The 16978-nt window shown below is 48.2% G+C and overlaps 1 protein-coding gene across 1 annotated transcript in view; it reads left to right on the forward strand.

Annotated features, from left to right (window-relative positions):
• The first annotated feature begins 2866 nt into the window (after positions 1–2866).
• The window catches only part of ABLIM2 (actin binding LIM protein family member 2), a 62205-nt gene continuing 48093 nt past the window's right edge, over positions 2867–16978 (forward strand). Inside the window, exons 1-5 of the mRNA XM_060246163.1 lie at positions 2867–3004; positions 7944–8127; positions 14198–14313; positions 15311–15437; positions 16842–16935. Of these exons, the coding sequence (XP_060102146.1) occupies positions 16864–16935 (72 nt within the window). The 5' untranslated portion in view covers positions 2867–3004; positions 7944–8127; positions 14198–14313; positions 15311–15437; positions 16842–16863. The remainder of the gene's footprint in view (positions 3005–7943; positions 8128–14197; positions 14314–15310; positions 15438–16841; positions 16936–16978) is intronic.

Raw genomic sequence — 16978 nt, forward strand, 5'->3', positions numbered from 1 at the left:
ACCGTTCCCAAAAGTGGCAGCATTTTGCATCTGGGTAGGATCGCTGTCCGTGGCCTGCTGGGCCTGGAATCTGTGCCCAGAGGGGTCCCAAAGGCCTTGAGGAACATATGAACATATGAAGCTGCCTTCTACTGAATCAGACCCTCGGTCCATCAAAGTCAGTATTGTCTTCTCAGACTGGCAGCCGCTCTCCAGGGTCTCAAGCTGAGGGTTTTCACGCCTACTTGCCTGGACCCTTTTTGGAGATGCCAGGGATTGAACCTGGGACCTTCTGGTTACCAAGCAGATGCTCTCCTGGCCCATGTGGCATCCCAGGGAGGCACTGCAGATTCTTGCCCAGCTTCACTTGGCCTCTTTAGATCCTTCTTGCCCCCCCCCCCCGGAGCAAGAGGCCCAGGAGGAGAATCTCACAGAGAAGAGCCTTGTGAGGCTTCTGCAGGGCATTGGGGCGGGGTGTCTCTGTTTGTGTGTTACCTTGAACATCCAGAAAGCCCTTCTAGGACTATGGTTTTGTGGTTTTAAAAATCATTTTGAGGTTTATCTGTTTTCCAGGAACTTTAAGTTAATTTGATTGTGACTTGCTAAGCTGTGCTGGCAAAGGAGGTGCTGTGCGCACCCACACTTTCCTTGTGGGTCTTTCAACTTGACAGTGGACTGGGGGCGGGGTTACAACCAGAAATTCAACAGGTGCAGTTCCCCTGAAACAGGCTGCATACACAGCGAAGGAACATTTGCTTGGCACATCTGTAGAAGTATTGCAGCACAGCAATGTGTGACTAACCCTAAAGCCGCTGAGGGAATCCATGGCAAAAGTCTACTTCCTCACCCAGTGTTGTCCCTTTTCTGCTTATGTAACTTCATTTATGCCCCCACCCCCCTTTCTCTCCAGTGGGACCCCAGTTCAGCCGACATCCTTCTCTTCTCCTGCATGTTGTGGGTGAAGCAGAGCGTGTGACTGGGCCATGGTCCCCCAGCCGACTTTGATGGCAGATTGGGGATCTGAACCCAGGTTCGCAGATCTGAGGCTGACACTCTCGCCCCGCCTCTCCACGGCCTCTCACAGGACACACCTTGGTTTGTGTTTGTTTGTGCAGCCAGAAAGTTTGAAGAGCAGCATGACTGCCAGGCCGAGTTATTTGTGTCTCGGCCGGCCTTGTGTCCCCGGGAGAGGGATCCGTCTCGGGTTCTCTGCATAGTGCTGGGGAGGAGGGAGGGATATGTGGTGGGGCGCTGGCAGGATCATGACCTTGGCCTACTAGCATGGTTGTGTGTGCAGCGAAGGCAGGTCGGGATTTTGCAGGCCTTTCTATTTTTACACAGCAGTGAAGCTCAGCGGTGCTTGTGATCCCGGCTGTCGCTACAGGAGAAGGGGGGGAAGGGAGGGGGTTATGTGATCTCAGATGCATGTCTTTTCTGAAGAGGAAGGTGCAGTGTGCAAGCACTTGGGAGGCGAGGGGGCTGCTTTCATTCTGGGCTGCCAGTTGGAGGCAGGTAGGAGCCCCTACACCCAAGCTAGTGCTCAATACTTATATTTTTAAAAAAAAAATAAGTATTTTTTAAAAAGTATTTAAATAACAATCTTTATAGCTTACCTCTTGTTGTGGCTCAAGGCACCTCACATCACAGTTAATAGACTGAAACCCCAGACACCCCCCCCCTCCGCCCCCAGCTTGCTCAATGGCTGCAGTTGAGAGCCCAGTAAAAGCCCCGGCGAACAGAGTGGTCCTCGGTGCCTCCTCAAGATGGGTGGCTGTGGCCCTCGCCTTACCTCTGCGCGGAGTCTGTTCTCAGCAACAGGATCTTATTTCATCTCCAAACCAGCAAAGAAATAGAGAATGAGAAACAGAAAACAGCATCCCTACATAAACAAGTGCCTTTTCACCTGGTGAAAGATCAAATCAGCACCACCTTTCAAATATTGTAATGATTTGGGCTCAAAGGGTTTATTATGACAGCATGCCTTCCAAAATAACCAAGTAATTGAACAAAAACCAAGGGTGCAGTCACACATAATAATGCACTTTCAATCCATTTTCAACGCACTTGCATTTTCAGTGCCAGTTCACACAGTAAAATCCAGTTGGAAAGTAGATTGGAAGTTCATTATTTAGTGTGTATCATCGTAGCTCAAATGTGTGTGAGGTAGCTGCAGTTGATGAACTGTACCTCCAACATTTATCTTGTGTTGATTTATATTTATAATAGCCTATTTATTGGGGTGTAGTGAGGTGGTTAAAGAAAAGGATCTTAAATCTCTAAGATCGGTTGAAACTAGACTAGAAACAGCATTCTCCCATTTCCCCAAACTAACACCTTTGTGTAGCTCTTTCCCTCCCGTTTTCTAGTCTAGCTTAAAATGCTGTTATTCAAATCTATCAATGAGTACATTTTGGCAATAAATCATTTAGATATCAAAAGATGCTTTAGAACTAAGGCAGAGGTGTTTTTACCCAGTGCCAGATATGAAAGAATTGAACAAGAAGGCATTTAGTCCTTCCCGTTTTGAAAATGCTTTATCCAGCTTTGTGTGGGGAATGCCAGACCCCCTCTGACCCCTTATGGTGGTTGAGCGCACCAGAATCTTCACTACCACCCTAGGGGGGGGGGGCGCTCTCCACCTAGATAAATTCTCCCAACCTGTAAATATAGAAGGTGTTACGAGAAGAAATAGGTTGCCAAATAAATGGGGGGGCGGGGCGGGGGATGTTCATTTAATACTGGAGATTCTACCCAACCTTGAAAGAGAAAGTGTGTTCTTGCTGCAGACCAGTCCTTTGCCAGTTCCCTTAAATATTGCACAGGAATCTGTTACTGAAGGCCTCCTCCCTTCCCTTCCCTTCCCTCCCTTCCTTCCTTCCAGCTTCTCAGCCGCAGACGGTGCGCAGCCACTTGGGAGAGTCCTCCAGCTCGGCAGTCCTCTGCCACAACTGTGGGAAAACGTGCAGAGGAGAGGTGCTGAGAGTACAGAAGAAGTATTTCCATATTGCATGCTTTGTTTGCAAAGGTGTGTATCGCTTTGTGTTTTATTATTGTCCGCTGTCAGGCCTGCTGGGGGCAGGAGACCAGACTGAGGAGCCTTGTCTGGCCTGAAGGGGCTGGGGAGCCAAGTCCGGTGCCTCCTGGAGGGACTGGAGCATGAAACTCACCAGGTGACCCAGGGTGGGTCAGCCACTCTTGGCCTCTTGGGACCAGAAGACTCCTCTGCCTCACCCAGAGCTGCTTGGAGGGAAGGGCAGGGACAGCAAAACACCTTCCTCCTCAGCGGGAGAAAAAACAAAGACCCCTTCCTGTGTCCCCCCCACCTCCCAGTCTTGGAGCCCCACTTCTGTGGCTGGATTGACTTTCCCCATGTCCAGTCATTCTGGGTGATCTGGCTAGTTTTAAGGAAGTTTAAAAAACTTTTGGCATTATACAGCTTGTAGTAAAACCCTGCATCTTGATCACATCTCTGGAAATGATAATCTGTTATTTATTTCTGTTGTTTCTTTTATTGGTTGTGATATTGAAACACTGTATCTTACTAGATATTGAATTGTTTCATTGTCTACAACTAATTGCACCTTATTGTAGTTCAAATTCAAATTATGAAAATCCTAATAAACAAACAGATGTATTCCCCACAACAACCATAGGACCTTCAGGGAAGTCTCTCTCCACCCAGACATTCTTCCCTCACTCCTACCGCAAGCTGGAATCTGTGGGGCAAAGGCACTGAAGCAGTAATACACTGTATGATATTAATTATATGTATGATACTAAATGTTAATATGCTGACTGTATAATATGCCCAGGTCTTCTGTGTTTGGGGTGAGGTGCAAAATTTCTGGAAATTTCTGTTTCCCTCCTTGCCTCAACATTTCTAGGTATATGCTTGAAAACAGTATGTTATATATTTCTCTGGTGCACAAAGGAATTGTCTTTCTCTATGGATAGTCTTCTCTAGAGAGAAGAGCCAGTTTGGTGTAGTGGTTAAGTGCGCACTCTTATCTGGGAGAAGCGGGTTTGATTCCCCACTCCTCCACTTGCACCATTGAAAGGGCAGCTGCTGTGAGAGCCCTCTCAGGCCCACCCACCTCACAGGGTGTCTGTTGTGGGGGAGGAAGATAAAGGAGATTTTGAACTGCTCTGAGATTCGGAGTAGAGGTGGGATATAAATCCAATATCTTCTCCTCCTCCTCCTCTGTGGACTGCTATGGATTGTCATACCCAAAAGTTCTGTTAAAAACTTATCTAAAATGCATTTCACTTATTCTTTGAGGTGGGGAAGAAACATTTTTTGCTGTAGATGTTTCTGGGCCTTCCCTTCCCTAGTTTTGGGTGGGAGGGAGGGAACTTTTTCAACCTGGGCATTGTTTGCATGGAAGGCTGGGTAACAGCAGGGTCTCATTTCTGATGAGAAGTGACAGCTAACCAGAAGAGGGGGAATGAGGTGTAAAAGTACACTGAAGTTGGATTCCCACCCCCTTCTAATTGAACTTGGCTTAAGCACCCCCCCCCCCCGATCTCCTGTGAGACCCCAGCTGCATTCTCCCACCACTCTCCAGAGGCCAGGTCCAAGGGGGTCTGCTGTTAACTGAGCGTGTTGACCACCAGCATATCATCCCACTGGATTCCTTAGTGGGAACTCTTAGTGGTGGAGACTGACTGTTCTGATGCTGAAAGCAACTCTACTAAGTATGTGTGAGTGGAGAAGAGGGAGGAAGGAGGCTGCTGGTGTCAGGCTGCTTTGGTTTGTTTTTTAGGGAGCCTGCTGTCATTACTGTGTGTCACCAAGGGCAAAGTGGGCTATGATGAGTATCATCGAAAGAAAAAGTCTTTTGGACAGGGTGGGAAACTGGTCAGTGGATGGTGGAAGCCTGAAGCAAGTGAACAGTGTGATCTTTCACCTTACTCAGTCAGCCAAGGACAAACCTAGTGATGCGGAGTGTCAAGAACCTGTTGGTGGAAAAGGTTGAACATATGAAGCTGCCTTATGCTAAAGCAGACCTTCAGTCCATCAAAGTCAGTATTGTCTACTCAGACTGGCAGCGGCTCTCCAGCGTCTCAAGCTGAGGTTTTTCACACCTATTTGCCTAGATCCTTTTTAGTTGGAGATGCCAGGGATTGAACCTGGGACCTTCTGCTTCCCAAGCAGATGCTCTACCACTGAACCACCGTCCCTCCCCTAATCAATATTGTCTACTCACTCTGGAAGTGCCTCTCCAGGGTTTCAAGCTGAGGTTTTTCACACCTATTTGCCTAGATCCTTTTTAGTTGGAGATGCCGGGGATTGAACATGGGGCCTTCTGCTTACCAAGCAGATGCCCTAGCACTGGGCCACCATCCCTGTTTAGGGCAGAGAGTGAAGATGAAGCCAAGGAAAATGATGGATGTGTCAACATGAAAGGAACTTACTTAAAAACTCAGTCCCTTGTCCTAGTTCCACAGCTTTCTCTGTTTGTACTCCCTTGTGTTCTTTGTGCTTCTGTCTGCACCATTAAGGAGAACAATGTTCTCCATGGTATAAAGAGGCTAGAGAGAAATGGGTCAAGCGACTTATTGCGAGGTTTTGCCAGATTCAGTCAAGGAGGCTCCTCTGATGAATACAGGGAAAGCTTTTTTTGAAAGATCAGTAGCAGACACTCAGCAAAGTGATCCTTGCCAGAACTGGCTCAATCGAAACTAAGCACATATTTATATACAGACTAGTAATAAACCCTGTTGTGAAGAAAAATACAATGGGCTCTAGAAAGAGGCTCTGGGTGAGCACCCCCCCCCTTGCTGTCTTCCCACCCATTCAAGTGAAGGCATTCACTTCCCCCACCTCCAGTGGAGCTGATCTCTGCCATCTGGAGAGCAGTTGTAATTCTGAGTGATCTCCAGCCCCCACATGGAGATTGGCAGCAGTAGTTCCCCTAGAGGAAATGGCATTGTAGCTGTCTGGTCCCACCCTTCATCAAATCCAACCCTTTCCAGGCCCCACCCCTTAAAACTCCAGGAATTTCCTAACCTGCAGTTGGCAACCTTATCTTCAGTTTTTCATCGCCTTCCCCCTCCCTGCAGCCTTTACATAGGAAAAGGACAGTCTTTCTCCACAGTTGGGGCAGGGAACCAAAGCAGCTTACATCACTCTCCTCTCCCCCTATGATCTTCACAACAACCCTCTGAGGTAGGTTAGACTGAAAGTCTGTGACTGGTCCAAAATCTGCCAGTCAGCTTCGACAGCAAGAACCTGGATCTGGCATATGCCACACTGGTTGTCATTGGGGGCTGCTGCTGAACAATAACAAGCAGCCAGACCTTGGGTAGCCAACCCTCAGGTGGAGCCTGGAGATCTCCTGGTATCACAACTGAACTCCAGACAACAGATCTCTCTCCCCATCCTGGAGAAAATAACTGATTTGGAAGGTGGATTGTATGGCATTCTGTTCACCTGAGGCCTCTCCCTTTACTGACGAAAGCAGCCTGGGTTGCATAGCAACAGCCATGGGCTCTAAGGAAACACTCCCAGTAGGGCCTGGCCTCCCTGGCTATTTCTGTGGCCTTTGGAGGCTGTGTGTGTTGGGAAGCCTTTCTTGAGGCCACAGTAGCTCTGCAGCCCTTTCTGAGGCCAGTTACAGATCCACCTATTACAGTAATAAGATCCAAACCACATTATACCAACTTGTCAACAAGATAGTATGTGGAACCTTTCAGTTGTCTCCTCTCCAGACTAAATAAAACATACATACGTGAATATACATAAATCCTCTGTCCCTGATTTAGCTCTGGTGGGGTCCATTGTTCTGAACTCATGAATTATCTCAGGTTCAGCAATCTGGTGTTGTAATGTCCCCTCGAAGCTTCTCTGTTTGAGAACTGCCACTCTTAGGTCAGCAATGGGAGATTAAAATGTTGTTCCCCTGGTTTTTGAGTGTTGCAGTTTTTAATGTCAAATTTATGTCCATGTCATAGAACAGAGGTGGCCAAACTTGCTTAACGTAAGGGCCATGTAGTATAAACATCAGACGTTTGAGAGCCTCAAGACATGGATGCCAGATCTTTAAGAGCAGGAAGGAAGGAAGGAAGTGCTGTGGGTGAGAACCTGGAAGTTTATGCTTAGAAGACTGTCCGTGGGCAAAAAAAGGTTTGCCCCCCAATGCCTGTGAGCCGAGAGGATCATTGTCCAGAATGGGTTGTTGGCTGTTCATGATGCATTAAAGCAGTTTGAGCTGAATGTGACCGCCAGTGTGGCTCCATTTGGGCCTATCTTGTAGCAGGTCATCTCTTGGTATCATTCTGGCTCTGCTAATCTGCTTCTTTACTATACCCAGGCCTCAGTTTGAGCAGGAGCTCACAGGAGCGCAGCTCCTAAACCTTTCTGATGACTCCCCCTCTTCCTCCCCATCTACCTTGTCCAGTTGCATAACAATCTCTGGATTAGGAGAGCGGGCAGCCAGCCAGCCACCAGGGGCTTTGCCACATGCCCAGCAGCCTTCATTAGCCCCTGGAGAAGCCTGTGCCACCCTTTCTCCACTTCTTATGTGATTTTGGTGATGGGTGGCTTGCTGGCCTTTTGACTGGGGGGGAGGGAAACGGCCCAAGAGAGCCCCAGGTGAGTGAGGCCTGCTTGGGCTGGCTGGATCTCTAGCCAGCCCAAGCAGGCCTCCCTTGCTTAGGGCTCTCCTTTCTTGCATCGGGTTGCTTTTGCCTGGGGTGGGGGTGGCAGCATATATTAGAGTTTTGCCAAAGAGCTCTGCCACCTATTTTTCTACAAAATGACCCCTGACTATACCAGGTGGTTATTGTAATTCTAAGAATGTCTGTTGTAGATCTGTGTCTGAGGGACAAGAACGGATACGGCTGTAGCGCAGAGCTTGGCTGGAGATGATGGATTGTTTGTGGGCAGCATCCAGAGACGATGCTCTGCTTTTGGAGTACTGGCCTTCTTTCTCTTAATCTCTCTGACCCCCTTTTCCTGGCAGCATGTGGTTGTGACTTGGCCCAGGGAGGATTTTTCGTGCGGCAGGGAGACTATATCTGCACTCTGGATTACCAGCGACTCTACGGGACACGCTGCTTCAGCTGCGACCAGTTCATTGAAGGAGAGGTGGTATCAGCCCTGGGGAAAACCTACCACCCACACTGTTTTGTATGTGTTGTTTGCAGGTAAGTGTCAGTGAAACAGTAACTGAAGCTTCATTTTAAAGTAGACCACTGCTGGATAGGAGCATCCAAAGCAGATTTTCCATCCTGGCATCTAATGAGCTTTTTACCCCAAATTTGTTCATGGTTTCAGGTGCCCTGCCAATGGACTTGCCTTGTGCTGCTTTAAAGCCAGGCTGAGCGCAGGAAAGGAGATGCCCATCTGACCTTGCGTTGCCGCTGTGCCCTTGTCTAGGCCACGCCCTTCCTGGCCAAGGGTACATCTGGAGGCTTCCCAGAGGCACAGTGGGCTGCCCCACAGACAGGGTGGCAGCTGCAGATGGGAGCAGCACTTGAACCCTTCAGCTGTAGCCTTTTGGCTGTATGGCAGGGGGGGCCAAACTGCGGCTCAGGAGCCACGTGGTTCTTTCACACATATTGTGTGGCTCTCAAAGCCCCCATCACCCTTTTGGCCGGCTTGGAGAAGGCATTTCTCTCTTTAAATCTCTTTTCCAAGCCCAGCCAGCCAGCAGCTTGGAGAATGTATTTAAAGGTGCTTTCTTTCCCTCCCTCCCTTCCTGTCTTGCAGCTCTCAAACATCTGACTTCCATGTCTCATGGCTCTTAAACATCTGACATTTATTCTGTGTGACTCTCATGTTAAGCAAGTTTGGCCACACCCGCGGTATGGCAAAATTTGAGTCCAGTAGAACCTTTAAGACCAACAAAGTTTAATGCTGAGTCTAAACTTTGGTGTCTCTGGACTCAAATTTTGTTCTGTTGCTTCAGATTAATATGATGACCCACCTGAATCTTTTCTGTATGGCAGGTAGAGTCCCTTACAGGTTTCATCAGTTCTCTCCTGCTGCTGCTAGCCGCCTGTGAGTGATGGTGGAGGTCTTGCACCATAGTGTTTCTTGTCCTCATTGAGGCCTCTGCGGTCTGCACCACAATCAGCTCTTGGTCTTGTTTTAGCAGACAGGACAGAACTTCTCCATCTTCTGTTTCTGATTTTGTCATCTGATTTCTATATTGGCCACCCAGTGATGTCCACAGATACAGTTGTCTTTTTAGTTGCCTGAAATATCAGTTCAGAATGGACAACTTTCACCATTTGTATAAATAGGGAGTTGCCCCAAAAGACCAGCAAAACCACTTTTAACTTTAAAAAGGGGTAAATTCTCTGAGATGAGATGAGGAGGCATGTGAAGAGGAATTTGAAAGAAAAGGTAAATACAGTTAAAACCCTTGGGGAAGCTTGGAGGCTATTTAAAACTACAATCCTAGAAGCTCAGATAAAATATATACCACAAGTTAGGAAAGGCACAAACAGGTATAAGAAAAGGCCTGCATGGTTAACAAACAAAGTTATGGAAGCGGTAAAAGGTAAGAAGGATTCCTTTAAGCGGTGGAAAGCTAGTCCAAGTGAGATTAGTAAAAGGGAACACAGGCTGTGGCAAATCAAATGCAAGATTGTGATCAGGCAGGCAAAAAAGGGACCATGAGGAGCATATTGCAAAAAACATAAAGACCAACAATAAAAATTTCTTCAAATATATTAGAAGCAGGAAACCAGGCAGTGAGGCCCTTGGATGACCAAGGGGTAAAAGGATTATTGAAGGAGGATAGGGAAATGGCTGAGAAGCTGAATGCATTTTTTGCCTCCATCTTCACTGTGGAAGAGGAGAAGTGTTTGCCCACTCCAGAACCGCTAATTTTGGAAGGGGTGTTGAAAGACCTGAGTCAGATTGAGGTGACAAGAGAGGAGGTCCTACAAGTGATAGACGAATTAAAAACTAATGTTACCAGGTCCGGTTGGCATACATCCAAGAGTTCTGAAAGAACTCCAAGGTGAACTTGTGGATCTGCTGACAAAAATATGTAATCTTTAATTGAAATCTGCCTCCGTTCCTGAGGACTGGAAGGTAGCAAATGTCACCCCCATCTTCAAAAAGGGTTCCAGAGGAGATCTGGGAAACTACAGACCAGTCAGTCTGACTTCAATACCGGGAAAGTTGGTAGAAACCATTATCAAGGACAGAATGAGTAGGCACATTGATGAACACGGGTTATTGAGGAAGACTCAGCATGGGTTCTGTAAGGGAAGATCTTGCCTCACTAACCTGTTACAGTTCTTTGAGGGGGTGAACAAACATGTGGACAAAGGGGACCCAATAGATGTTGTTTACCTTGACTTCCAGAAAGCTTTTGAGAAAGTTCCTCATCAAAGACTCCTTAGTAAGCTTGAGAGTCATGGAGTAAAAGGACAAGTCCTCTTGTGGATCCAAAACTGGCTAATTAATATGAAACAGAGAGTGAGTATAAATGGGCAATCTTTGCAGTGGAAGACAGTAAGCAGTGGGGTGCCGCAGGGCTCAGTACTGGGTCCCATGCTCTTTAACTTGTTCATAAATGATTTGGAGTTGAAAGTAAGCAGTGAAGTGGCTATGTTTGCAGATGACACTAAATTGTTCAGGGTGGTAAGCACCAGAGAGGATTGTGAGGCACTCCAAAGGGATCTGTTGAGAATGGGTGAGTGGGCGTCAGCGTGGCAGATGAGGTTCAGTGTGGCCAAGTGCAAAGTAATGCACATTGGGGCCAAAAATCCCAGCTACAAATACAAGTTGATGGTGTGTGAACTGGCAGAGACTGACCAAGAGAGAGATCTTGGGTTAATGGTAGATAACTCACTGAAAATGTCAAGACAGTGTGCGATTGCAATAAAAAAGGCCAACGCCATGCTGGGAATTATTAGGAAGGGAATTGAAAACAAATCAGCCAGTATCATAATGCCCCTGTATAAATCGATGGTGCAGTCTCATTTGGAGTACTGTGTGCAATTCTGGTCACTGCACCTCAAAAAGGATATTATAGCATTGGAAAAAGTGCAGAAAAGGGCAACTAGAATGATTAAAGGGTTGGGACACTTTCCCTATGAAGAAAGGTTAAAACGCTTGGGGCTCTTTAGCATGGAGAAACGTCGACTGCGGGGTGACATGATAGAGGTTTACAAGATTATGCATGGGATGGAGAAAGTAGAGAAAGAAGTACTTTTCTCCCTTTTTCACAATACAAGAACTTGTGGGCATTCAATGAAATTGCTGAGCAGTTGGGTTAGAACAGATAAAAGGAAGTACTTCTTCACCCAAAGGTGATTAGCATGTGGAATTCACTGCCACAGGAGGTGGCGGTGGCTGCATGCATAGCCAGCTTCCAGAGGGGCTTGGATAAAAATATGGAGCAGAGGTCCATCAGTGGTTATTAGCCACAGTGTGTGTGTATAAATTTTTTGGCCACTGTGTGACACTGAGTGTTGGACTGGATGGGCCATTGGCCTGATCCATCACGGCTTCTCTTATGTTCTTGACTTGTCTTCGCAGAATTCTATCAGTCACTTTCTGGCTTCTATTCCTGCTCATCCTTGCCCAAGTCTTCCAGTATTTGATGCTGCTTTGCTACCTCTTGTAGTGTTCCAGTCACGTGTCTTGTTTGGGTGTGTGATCAGTTTCTTCCTGGACACCTGCACAAAAGCTTTCCATTTCTTCCTCATCAGTGTCTGTAGTTGGGGTGTTGTAAACCTGGCTGATGGTTCTGTCGATGGGCTTTCCATGAAGTCTGATTATATTATTTGGTCAGCCTTTGCCTTGTAGCCCCGAAGGCCTGTGCTACCTCTTGCTTCACTATTAGAGCAACTCCTTTTCTTCTGACTAAAACACATTGTAATTTTCTGACTGAAAATGTCCTAGTACAGGAGTGTCAAACATGCAGTTCGGGGGCCAAATCTGGCCCCCGGAAGGCTCCTATCAGGCCTCCAAGCTACCGGCTGTCATCTGCTTTCTTCTGCCTCTCTCTTGCTTCCTTCTGCATAACAGTTTGCTTTGCAAGGCTTGCTCAATCGCACAGGAACTACAGAGCAAAACCTATTTTCTCAATTGGCTGAGGCTCCTCCCTTGGGAAGGAAGTGAGGGAGAAAGAGCTTGCTTTGCCAGGCTATCACAATCACACAGCAGAGCTACTGAGCCAGGCCTCTCTTTCTTCTATTGGCTGAGGCTCCTCCCCCTCCTGGTCCCTTGAAAATGGCAGGAAAGAGTCAGAGCTTCCTTTGCCCAGTTCCCTGGATCCCATGGGAGAAATACAAAGAAAGTATCTTTAAGACCAATGAGTGCTAATGTTTTAAGTTTTTTAAATACGGTATATATATTTGTGTTTGTCTGTGTTCTTTATAAAATTGATATCTCCGCTACCTAATCTTAAATAGATACACACATGGCCCAGCCCAACATGGCTTAGTCCAACCTGACATGGCCTGGCCCAACAGGGTCTCGTTTATGTCAGATCCGGCCTTCATAACAAGTGAGTTCAATATTCCTGTCCTAGTTCAATCCACTTTAGTTTGTTGGCTCACAAGATTGCAGTGTTTAAACAGTCATTTCTCATTTTCCATTTCGAGCTGACCTTGATTCCTACTTCTCATCTTCTGTGTGCGTCAAGCAGCTTTGTACTTTCTCTTTGCATCCTCCATTCACGTCAACCACCGAACGTCTTTTCAGCTTGAGCCCATTTGGGGCATTAAGAGTCGTGCTTTTTGTAGTTGTCCTGCACTCACTCTTCCCTGTGAGCCGATGGAGTGCTGTCTGACCTGGGGGTCCCTCTTCCAGCACTCGATATCTTTTTTCATTTTGGATTGTCTCATGATAAGGTTTTCGAGGTAAGAGATGATCAGGAGTGGTTTCCGTTGCCTTCCTCCGTGCAGTACTAACTGGGGTTAGCCAAAGTGGCCCTGCCATCGCCTAGGAAAGATCCTCTACTAGCATCACCTGCTGCTGCTGCTGCCCAGTAGCTGCCCTTCAAGGATTTCTCCACTCGCAGCCCACTGGAATTGCCTGTTCTCTCCTGCTGATGTGGCCACTGATCCCTGAAAGTGGGAAAAGGCCTAGCAAGAGAGACTTCATTTTACAGAAGGCTTTTGACCTCCTCGTGGCACAGAGTGGTAAAGCAGCAGGACTGCTGTAATGTACTGCGTCGCGAGACGAGTTGAAGGAAACATGCTTTATTCGGTGGTACATAACAAGAGAGAGAGCACGCGGGCCGGGTCCCGCTTATATACATTACCCGGAACAGCCCCCTCAACTGGCCAGACCAATCCTGGCCAGTCAAACTTCCCACTGTAGATCTTGATGGGCGGGGCGTCTGGCGAGCCACATCCGGGGACCCGTAGGTCGCCGTTAGCAGCGATCGCCATGCGGTACACAGCTTATGTTCAATACATAACAACTGCAGTGTATTGTGGCCTGAACTCTCTGCTCACGACCTGAGTTCGATTCCGGAGGAAGCTGGATTCAGGTAGCCGGCCCAAGGTTGATTCAGCCTTCCATCCTTCCGAGGTGGCCAGTTTTCTTCCTGAGCCTGTCTCTCAGTTTTCTCATGCTCAGAAAGGATCCTTCCTCTGTGAGGATGCGACTTTCCTTTGATGGTGTGTGATGAAAGGCTGCTGTGCAATCTTTTCTCCTTCCCGTGACTCCCTGGCCCTGCTGAATGTCCCGTCTGGATTTGTGTGCGCATTTTGAGTAGCAAGCAAAATCCCTCCAGGCTGGGTTGGCTTTCTGTTTGCTTAAGCCAGTCCGGTTGCTGCCCTGGGTCTGGCCTCTTCTCTTGATTTCCGGCCCCCCACCATTCTCTGAGGTTCTCCACATGGGATTTCCCAGCAAGTGCAAGTGGAGGCCTGCCATTCCAGAGGTGGGGAGAAAGGGGCGTGGGAGGGCTGGGCCTCACCAGCCGAGGCTACAGGGAAAGCTGTCGAATCTGAAGGCCTCTGTGGTCCTCTGATGGGGAGCAGAGTTCTTTGGACTGCTGTGCCTTCTCCAAAAACACGTTAGATTTCTTGACAAGAAGACTTTAAACGATATTGAAGTCAGATAAGTGTGCTTCGGTTCCTTGCCAAAGATTCTTTCTCTCTCGAGCCTGTTTTTCCAACTGGGAACAAATGATAAAAAGTAAATAAGTAAATTAGTCCTCGGTACTAAAATAAAGAGACTGTGTGGTTCATGGAATGTGAGGGATTCCATTTGTTAATGCATTGACTTGTCCCACTGTAGGCAGCGTTTCCCTCCTGGAGACCGGGTGACGTTCAACGGGAAGGAGTGTGTCTGCCAGAAGTGCTCTCTGCTTCCTGCTGGGAGCAACGGCAGCTTCTCAGTTCGGGCCCTGCAAAGTAAGTCTCCGGCTCCTTCTTGTCTTCTTTGGCTGAGCAGCTGCTTCAAGAAGTTAAGATGCAGCCTGGCTTCAACCTGGCTTCTGCCTGACGAATAAGGCCATGCATCTTCTGGCTGGTCACCGAATATCCAGTCAGTGGTTTTATTTCAGTCTTTGATATGGAGCTTCTTGGTCAGAGTTTGGTGGCTGCCGTGCAGAGATCCTTTTTGGTATTGTGCAGTAGTGCTTAGTCATTAAGATCTCATCTCATCTGTTTGTATTTTATCACCGTCTGCATCAAAACAGCTTTTAAATTTAAGATATACTTTTTAAAGTTTTAACCTTTTAAAACAGAAGTTTTGAAATTTGCAGCTTTGCAGAGTTCGGGTATTTGTATAATTTGTAAATTTTTAAATAGGAACATCATGTAGCCAGATAAGTTTGTCAGGTTTGGGGTCAGAACAATTCCTGTTCTCTCGTTAACATAGCTGGTCAACATAGAACAAGGAACAGAGTTGCTGTGTGGTGATCCGAGAGGCCCCCCTCTCGGTGCTGGAAGCTGGCTTCATGGCAGGTGCAGCCTCTCCACCTCATAGGGGTGTTGTGAGGACAAAGGGGAGAAGGTTTTCAGCCACTTTGGTCTCTCGTATCAGGAAAAAGTGAGGTGGAAAGGAAGTCAGCAATTAGATTAATTCATGAATGCCATCACGGCAGCAGCATCTCCCTGCATCCCTTTAATGTAGGTCGGGCTGCCTCACCACTGGCCCAAAGTGAGCAGTGTGGTTCCGGGGAGGTTTCAGCCTGTTCCTCCCCTTCTAAGGCCTTGACTCAAGAGAGAGGCACCTTCCCAGACACTGGATGTCCTGAAATGGCTGCCTCCTGTGTGCCACTGTTGGGGTCCTCAGGCAGCCCGAGACTCTCTGTTCTTCCTGCATGCACCCCAGAGGGATGTTAAAAAGAACATTTTCTTTAGCACACGTCATGGATGAAGTCTATTGTGTGTGTCTCTCTTCCAGACTGTGGGGGCTGCGGCTCCGAAATAAAGGACGGGCAGTCTTTGGTGGCCTTGGACAAGCACTGGCACCTGACCTGCTTCAAATGCAGGGGTTGCGGCAAAGTCCTGAATGCCGAATACATCAGCAAGTAAGTTCAAGCACGAGGGTCCAGCCAGCTCTTGGGACGACTGGGGTTATCCAAGCAAGTGACTTTATCAAAAGATGTAAGCCCAGAATGCAGGGGGCCTGCAGACCAGATGTGTATCATAAGTAGATGAAACCGGAAGTCAGTGAGCCTGTAAAAAATTTTTAGCTTTGGCATTGACTGTTCTCTTGGCTCGACCCTTCCCTCTCTCCGTGAAGGACCCAGCCTAGAAAGCTCGGGAGTAGGTCCAGTCAGGCTTATGGGAATTTCCTGGCCAGTGTGCATAGGATAGCACTGGCTGCAGCTTCACCCCCAGCTGTGGCTGAAGGGAACCTGTCGATAGGCCTGCTGTGCTTGTGAGGCTCAAATGCCTTCTCCCAACTATAGTCTAGTTAGTTGCTTTAATGGGTTTTATATGACTGTATTTATTATCCAGTGTTGTAAATTGCCCAGAGCCCGGCACTAGGCTGCACGTGTTCCCACCGAGGTAGTCCCACCAACAGCCTGGCCGCCGCATTCTGCACTAGCTGCAATTTCCGAGTTCGGCACAGGGGCAGCCCCATGTAGAGGGCATTACAGTAGTCTAATCTCGAGGTGACCGTTGCATGGATCACCGTTGCCAAGTCGCTTCGTTCCAGGAAGGGAGCCAACTGCCTCGCCCTTCTGAGATGGAAAAAGGCGGATTTAGCAGTGGCTATCTGTGCCTCCATTGTCAAGGAAGGCTCCAGTAGCACTCCCAGGCTCTTGACCCTGCGCACTGGTATTAGTGACACACCGTCAAAGGCTGGTAGGGAGATCTCCTCTCCCAGCCCGCCGCAACCTATGCTAAGGACCTCTGTCTTCGCTGGGTTCAGCTTCAACCCACTCATCTTAATCCAGCCTGCCACGGCTTGCAACGCCCGGTCCAGATTTATAGGGGCGTTGCCAGTCCGGCCGCCCATCAATAGATAGAGCTGGGTGTCATCAGCGTACTGATGGCAACCCAGCCCGTGCCTCCGGGCAATCTGGGCAAGGGGGCGCATGAAGATGTTAAACAACATTGGGGAGAGAACTGCCCCCTGAGGCACCCCACAATTAAGTAGGTGTCTCTGGGACAGCTCTCCTCCAACCGCCACCCTTTGTCCCCTTTATGACATTGCTGGGCCATTGGCAGCTGGCTTGAGGGGTGTTCAGGCTGGTGTCTGGGAACCAGGAACAGGCCCAGGGGAGGAGAAGGCCATGGCCGTCCTGGACACCCTGTCTGTCGGGGGTGCGGGGGTGCGGTCCTGGCAACCAGCACCTCCGTCTGCCTGGTGGCCCTCAGGTCTGTGCTTAAACATCTTTGAGACTGAAACGGGGTAATCTGTTTGGAGGGTTATCATCATCACTATGGTTGAAATTAAGTGCTGGGTGTATTTTTCCCTGTAGAGATGGTGTACCATACTGCGAAATGGATTATCATGTTAAATTTGGGATAAGATGCGACAGTTGTGAGAAATACATCATGGGAAGAGTTCTGGAGGTAAGACCGTTTTCCTCACAGAAAGCCAGACTCCTGGTTGTTA

The sequence above is a fragment of the Heteronotia binoei genome, chromosome 9 (assembly GCF_032191835.1).
Source record: "Heteronotia binoei isolate CCM8104 ecotype False Entrance Well chromosome 9, APGP_CSIRO_Hbin_v1, whole genome shotgun sequence".
NCBI classification, from domain to species: Eukaryota; Metazoa; Chordata; class Lepidosauria; order Squamata; family Gekkonidae; genus Heteronotia; species Heteronotia binoei.